The following is a 7,942-nucleotide window of genomic DNA, read 5'->3' as shown; positions in this document are numbered from 1 at the left end:
CATTGTTAACATCCAATTGTTCTATTGGCCAGTTATTGTGAACTGCTACAGCTAGTAAAGTCCTGACTGTAACCATTTTGGCCACTGGAGCAAAAGTTTCTTTAAAATCTATCCCTTCCTTTTGTGTAAACTCTTTTGCTACTAATCTAGCCTTGAATCTTTCAATGGACCCATTTGCATTATGCTTGATTCTGTATACCCATTTGCTGCCAATTGGATGTTTATTTGGGGGAAGAATGGTCAGTTCCCATGTGTTATTAGATTCAAGGGCTTTGATTTCCTTATTCATTGCATCCACCCATCTTGGATCTTTAGATGCTTGTGTATAAGATTGTGGTTCAGAATCACATGTGATGGAATTTATGAGGTGAAATGTTTTAGGATTTTTGATGTTTTCATAGTTAATGTAATGTGAAATGTGATGTTTGTGTAAAACAGAGTTGATTTTTACATTATGATGATAATCTTTGAGTTTAGTTAGGATAGATTTGGATCTGGTAGATGTTCTTGGAAGTGGATTTGGATTTGGGATAGATGTATTTGGTGGGTTATTGTCTGAATTTGTTGTTATGGCATTTGTATTTGTGTCTGTGTTGGAATTTGAGCTTGCAGATGTGTCAGGATGAGAGTGAGAAGACGATGTGGATGGATTGGTTGGAGATGAGTGTGTAGGGTTAGCATTGTGATCTGACAAGGTTGGACTTAAAGGTGGATAGAATATTGGGTCAGATAGAGTAGGTGCAGGGGGTGTTGAGGGTATTTTAGTTGATGGTGTGTGATATGGGAATGTATTTTCATGAAAGATTACATTTCTGCTAACAATAGTTGTGTTTAGTTGCTTGTTGTAAAGTAGATATCCTTTTTGGTGTGCAGGGTAACCTAATAAGATGCATGGTATTGCTCTTGGTGCAAATTTATCAGGTATGTGTTGGTGTGCATAGGCTAAGTAACCTATGGTTTTTAGATGAGTAAGGTCTGGAGGTGTACCATGGAGAAGCTCATATGGGCTTTTGTGGTTTAAGGTTCTGGTTGGAAGTCTATTGGTGAGATAAGTGGCTGCAAGTAAACTATAACCCCAGAAGTGTTTAGGAAAGTTTGCTTGAAACTGAATAGCCCTAGCCATTTCTAGTAAATTTCTGTGTTTTCTCTCAACTCTTCCATTTTGTTGAGGGGTGTATGGGCATGTGGTTTGATGGATAATGCCCATTTGTTGGAGAAAGGTTTGTAATTGTGAATTTGTGAATTCAGTACCATTGTCTGATCTGAGTTGCTTGATTGTGGTTTGAAATTGTGTTTGCATATACTTAAAGAAGGTTTGAAAGGTGGTGGTGACATGGTGTTTGCTGGGAATCGGGAAAGTCCGGGTGGTTCTTGAATAATCATCAACAAGTGTAAGGAAATATGTGCACTTATTTATTGTTGGATGTTTGTAGGGACCCCATACATCAGCATGTATTAAATCAAATTTGAATTTTGCATGAGAAGTACTAGTTTGAAAAGGTAAAGTATGTTGTTTTGCAAGAGGATAAATTGTACATTCATGAGTTTTGTTACAACTTTTCAGTCTTAAAGACTTTATTTTGTTTAATACAGAAAAGGAACAATGACCTAGCCTATTGTGCCAAAGTAATGGATTGTTTACAATGAAAGATGTATTTGATACAGAGGATGAATGCATAGAGTGAAAAGTATGACTATGAGTTGGTTTTGCTTCAGGATGAATGATGTACAGTCCATCACAAAGTGTCCCATGGGCAATTTCCTTGTTGTTGCCCTGAAAGACACATTCAAAATGATTAAAGCTTATGGAAAGGTTAGCTGATTTGGTTATTTTGCTAATGGAGAGTAAATTGTAGGTAAAGGTTGGAATATAGAATACATTGTGAAGTGTCAAATGTGGTGTAAGTGTTACTGATCCAGTGACTGATACTTTAATTCTAAATTTGTTTGGAAGTGTTACTAGTATAGGGTTCTTGTGGTGAGTGAGATTATGCATTTGTTTCAAGGATATGGAAATGTGATCCGTGGCACCACTATCTATTACCCAAACATTTTTACTAGTATAGGGTTCTTGTGGTGAGTGAGATTATGCATTTGTTTCAAGGATATGGAAATGTGATCCGTGGCACCACTATCTATTACCCAAACATTTTCAAGATTCAAGAATAGTAAAGCAATAAATGGAGTGATACCTGCATCATCAGATTGTGTTTTCTACATCATTAACATCACTTGATTCAGTTGATTTTGAAGTTGGTCCATCCTAGCTGCCATCAAGTCATTGGTTGAGTTTGTTTCTTTGTTGTTGATAGCAGCAGTATGTGTATCATTTGCACGTGTATCAGTGAAGATGCTATTTATGGTTTTACCCCTGTTATTAAACTGCTTAGGTTGATATTTTCCATGTAATGGATGACCAGGAGGATACCCAATGTTCTTGTAACACTCCTCCTTTGTATGTCCTTCTCTGTAGCAGGTTGTGCAATGCACTCCAGGTTTGAAACTTGATTTCCTTTCATTGTTGTTGTTGATTGCAGGTTGTTTTGTGAACTTTTGGTAGTGAGATTTTGTGTTGCTTCCAGAGATAGACATAATTGCAGGTGTGATAGGTTTAGGGAGAATGCCTTCTCTTTGCTTTTCTTCTTGCTTGATCATTCCATATGCCTTAGCAGTGGATGGTAGTGGTTGCATCAACAAGATTTGACCCCTTATGTTTGAGTAACTATCATCCAATCCCATCAAGAACTGAATTAGCCTTTTTCTTTGCTCTCTTTCACCATTCAATCTTCCATTTTCACATGTACATGTACAACTGCACATGTAGGGAGCTTCGAGTGCATCTGTCTCATCCCATAAACCCTTAAGCTTGTGGTAGTAGACCTCAATCGTGTTGTTGCCTTGTTTGAGTTGTGAGATGTTGTTTGCCAATTGATAGATCCTATGACCATCAATTTGTGCATAGTGTTCATGTAATTCATCCCATAGACTTGAAGCTGAGTTGATGAAGTTCAAGCTATTGCCAATTTCTTCTGAGACTGTATTCAGTATCCATGAGATTATCATATCATTGTTTCGTTCCCAAAGTGACCTTAGATCAGTTCCTATAGCTGGTTCTCTGTACTCTTTTGTAACAATTTTGAGCTTGTTCTTAGCATTCAATGCTATCATCATCGATCTCTTCCAGCTACTGTAATTTTCTGATCCAATTAGTTTCTTCGAGATCAAGATCAATCCAGGATTATTATTTTGATGAAGAAATAGCGGATGATTTGATGAATTTGTGTCATTTGAATTGATCTCGGTTGTTGTAGTCATGTTTATTGAATCTGAGTGAATTCTCTAGATATTGTTGAAATTTGGTGTTCTTGAGAGATTAGATGAAGATATTTGTGTTAATTTTGTGATTGTGATTGTTTGATGATGAATTTTGGTTGCGAAATTTAATCGAGCACCTTGTGTGCATGAAGTTTTGTGAAATTTTGCAGGATATGAGCTGGACGCTCTGATACCATAAAGAGAGAATTAGGGAAGAAGAAGAAGATTGAACATTGTGTTCTATTCAATTTATTGACTGAAAACAGTTACAGATTACATCTTATATAGAAGATGATCTAAGCTATCTCTATTCTAGACTACAGTTGTAACAGAATAAGCTAAGCTAACAACTTTCTAACTAATATATCCATTACATATAATTACAGTAGTTGAAGTGTTGTTGATGACGAATGCGGGCTGTGGAGAGTGAATCTTCTGTACTCTGGTGCACCGTATGAATGCTATGTGGTAATGTCTTGAGTGAAGCTTGGGCTGGTGTAGTTGGTGTAGTTGAAGGTGGAGTATATTCACCTTTAGGTATGTGATGAAATAGACAAGTTGAAGCTTAGTGGAACTCATTATACCAGACCAATTCTTGAGGCTGCATCTTAAAATGCTTATAAAGTTGTTAATGAGATTCTACTTAGGTCACCTGTAGCAATTCAGAGCACCGATGAAAATGGGTATGACATTATTCAGTTGTCAATAATTCACCGTTCCGAAAAAGTCTACAACCTTATCTATGAGATTGGAGAGCGTAAGAATCGTTATAGAACAATTCTAGATTCTTCTAAGAACAATATTGTGCACTTGGCGGGAAGGTTGGCACCATTACGTGAACTCCGACGAAAAAGAGGTGCAGCATTACAACTACTACGAGAACTTCAATGGCGTGAGGTATTAATTCAGTATATGCTCTTTTTATTTAAAAGAAAATGAAATATACCCAACTCAGTTATAAAACCTAAACAAAACTACATTATTGTGTTAAAAAAAATAAATAACTCACACCTCAACCTCATTCTACATATTATGACCTTAGGGTGATATAATTGTGAAGTAGAGCTAAATTTTGCTAGTTTTATTTATTAATTTGTTCGAATGAAATTTAAATAAAAATGTTTATATATATGTTAAAATTCTAGGTTGAAGAAAAAATTATCAAAATTTAGCTTCTACTTCACTTTTATATCATTCTAAGGTCATATTATGAGAACATGAGGTGAATTATCTAACAATGTAGTTGTGTTCAAGTCACTACTACAAAAAATGTCAAGTAGACGTGTTAAAAATGCTATATAGACGTGTTATTGAACCTCTCTAGATGGCACAGGTCTAATTGTGAAATAGTCATTTAGACGTGTTCCAAAACCGGTCTTGTTACCATTGTATTTGGCGGGGTTATGAAAATACAACCGGTCTAATTAGATGGTGGGAAAATAATAACACAACAGGTCTAGTTGTTTCTGTTAAAGAAAATTGTATGCTTAAAATTTTCAGATTAACCAAAACAGGAAACCGAGCGGCTATAATTTCATATGACCAAAATTAAACCACAAACATGCTATAATATGTACAGAAATAATGAAACATACTATAACACAAACATAATATTCAACAAACGCATATACATTAACACTTCTATTTTTTCCATCGTAATTGTATGTATTGTTTCCTCAAAACGAATAGAAAGTTAAGACACACCAAATCAGTGGAGTATCAGCTTAGTTAGTCTTCATCACTCTTTATTTCGAACAATTTTTCTTCAACTTGAACTTTGGATAATAGCATTCCAGTTAGTCAGCCAATACCTACACTATAATATAAACATAGTCAATGTGTAGTCCTATTTCGAGATGATTGATATTTAGAGGTCATGGGAAGGAATTTGATTTGTTGTGAAGTAAAGAACATACAACTAATTAATAATCATACTTCTAACATGATTTCTAACATGGTGGATCTACTTGTTAACTTATTTATTTAAGCTAAATTACTAAGGTGAAAGAAATTAATAATGAACGAGATAACAAATACATATTAATGTAACTCTCAACCTTTTTAGTGGACTTCAATATAGGTTCCAACACAATAACCAATAGAAGTTTCATATTCTAAGTTTGTTTTTTTGTTTTTATACATAATACATATAGATAACCATCTCCATTTTCTTGATGGGATTAAAGACAAAACTTAACTAGCTAGTACAGGTTGCTAACAAATACTAATACTATTTAGTACTATATAATTCAAGTTAAGTTTCTATAGTAACGAGGTTATAAATACTAATCACTGCTTGTAAGAATATTACGAGTAATATAGAACCATCAACACTTACCACTCCTACTTTACTACCTTGCTTCTTGATGCAGACCAAAGCAGACCCTACTCCCATCTCCTAACATAACATAAATCAAACAAAATATTAGAATAATTAGAACACCTGCAAAAAAAATCACAATGATTAGAAGATATCACATTGAGTATGTAACAATGTGGATCATGTGTAGAGCCTCTTGCAACTATACAATGAGTTTCTTTAAGGTGGCAGTACACTTACATTACTTGAAGGTGTACCAGTTAAATGTCATCTTGAAAGTTCACTTAGACATCCACAATGTAATATATTCAAACCAATCAATACATAAATTATGCTCCGATTATATTATGCCTGTAAGAGAGAAGGCATTAGCAGTCAGTTAACATGATATTATTTACACTCACGCATATATGTACTTTAAACTATACATATTTTAAGCTGCTAGTTTTCGTTGTTGTTCTATTGTATTTTTTTTTTTGGAGAAAAATACTTACAACATTCAACGAACGGGAAAAGTTCAGCCAAAAAATGAAACCCAAATTACAACCTACAAATCAAGAGCACCCAGGCACATACAAACCAAAAACGAACCAACGCCAACAACCTACACAAAAAAAAACAAACCAACTACGAAACAAAGGCAATAGACACAAACAAGCACAAAGACCTATAACGCTAAAACCGCATAAGAAGAGGGCACCCAATCAAATAACGACAAGCTAAAGATTGCACACCATATAAAAAGAAGGCAAACCAAACGAAAAAAGTAAACAAAAAATAACGCTCACATATCTTTCGCGAATTCACCGAAATTCCACAATTCCTCGCCTTGCTTCAACCGCCTCTTTCTAATCATATAAGATATAAATTTAGTCCACCTAATGAACATAGATCAGTACTCAACTCATTGTGGCCTTCTAAGTAAGTAAGATACAACAAATTTCATTCAAGCATTTCATCAAACACTTTATGTGCAATTATAACTACAACTCTACACTAATTCATTTATATGTAGTGGGAATGAAACACATAGTTAAGAGTAATTAAATAAAATAGTTAATGTATTGGATATTAACAAACTACATAGTGACATACTCCACTAACTAGAAGTTAACATCATAATTAATCTTTTCCGGTGATTTAAACAGAAACAATTGCCTGAATCAAAATATTACAACACATCATTCACATAATATCTTTGAGCAAAAGAAAGAGGAAACAATTCTTCTGATGCGTCATGGGAAAAGGGTAGAAGCGATGGTAAGTGTGGTGGCATATGTTGATGGTGGTCGGCGATATGAAAAGAAAGGGGAGATGGTGATAAGTAAATACGGTAGTTAGTAAAAAGATAGAACTATGATTTTAAATCAAATTGAAATCTATTTTGACTGACAGAAATAGGCAATTTTACAGGATGGGCGGGAATCATATATTTTTTCAAGTAGCGCCAAAACAATATAGACCGGTTGAGGGTAAAATGTGGCTCCTGTCTCTATTCGTATTATATGTGGACCGGTTGCATAAGTCATTAAGACCGGTTATGAAATTTGGACCGGTTGCTATATAAAAAAATTGGCGGATACACTATTTATAGACCGGTTTCTGTATAACCGGTCTTGATGCGGGGGTCTAATTGTGTTATAGAATACCCAAATTTAGTACATGGAAACCACATACATAATAAGTTATATTCAGTTTTCTAATATATGAATCATATCGATTGACTGTAATTCTAGCATATATAATAAGTTGAGATTTAATACATTCAATAGGAGGTGAAGAAACATGTCTTTCCTACATACATTACCCAGGAGAACATTTTCAAGGAGATTCCAGATATGGTGTTCACAAGGGAACACGAGAAATTGTTAAATGAAGGAGAAAAATGGATGAGAACCACAGCAGAATCATACAGCATCACTGCTGCATTAATTACCACAATCGTATTTGCAGCAGCAATAACTGTACCCGGAGGAAACAATGGTGAAAAAGGAATTCCTTTGTTTACAAGCAACCCCGCCTTCACTGTGTTTGCTGTATCAGATGCTATATCACTATTTGCATCAACTACAGCATTACTAGTGTTCTTATCTATTCTGACGGCGCGTTTTGCAGAGATCGATTTTCTAGTTAGTTTGCCTAGCCGAATGCTTATTGGAATTGTCTCCTTGTTGCTCTCAACAATTGCCATGATGGTTGCCTTCAGTGCAACCTTGTTCCTTGTATTTTGTCACCAAAAGCGATGGATGATTGCTCCCATATGTGTCTTAGCTATCATCCCAATTGGTTTCTTTGTTGCTCTACAAT

At 34.9% G+C, this 7,942-nt stretch overlaps 1 protein-coding gene across 1 annotated transcript; it reads right to left on the bottom strand.

The window, feature by feature from the left end:
* Positions 1-2,214: 2,214 nt before the first annotated feature.
* On the bottom strand, positions 2,215-3,315 carry LOC139854184 (uncharacterized). The gene has a single exon (XM_071843503.1). It carries the CDS (start codon positions 3,313-3,315, stop codon positions 2,215-2,217), a length of 1,101 nt encoding a protein of 366 aa, XP_071699604.1.
* Positions 3,316-7,942: the final 4,627 nt, after the last annotated feature.

The sequence above is a fragment of the Rutidosis leptorrhynchoides genome, chromosome 6, assembly GCF_046630445.1.
Source record: "Rutidosis leptorrhynchoides isolate AG116_Rl617_1_P2 chromosome 6, CSIRO_AGI_Rlap_v1, whole genome shotgun sequence".
NCBI lineage: Eukaryota > Viridiplantae > Streptophyta > Magnoliopsida > Asterales > Asteraceae > Rutidosis > Rutidosis leptorrhynchoides.
Note: the sequence above shows the minus strand (reverse complement) of the source record. Positions and strands in the feature narration are given on the sequence as shown.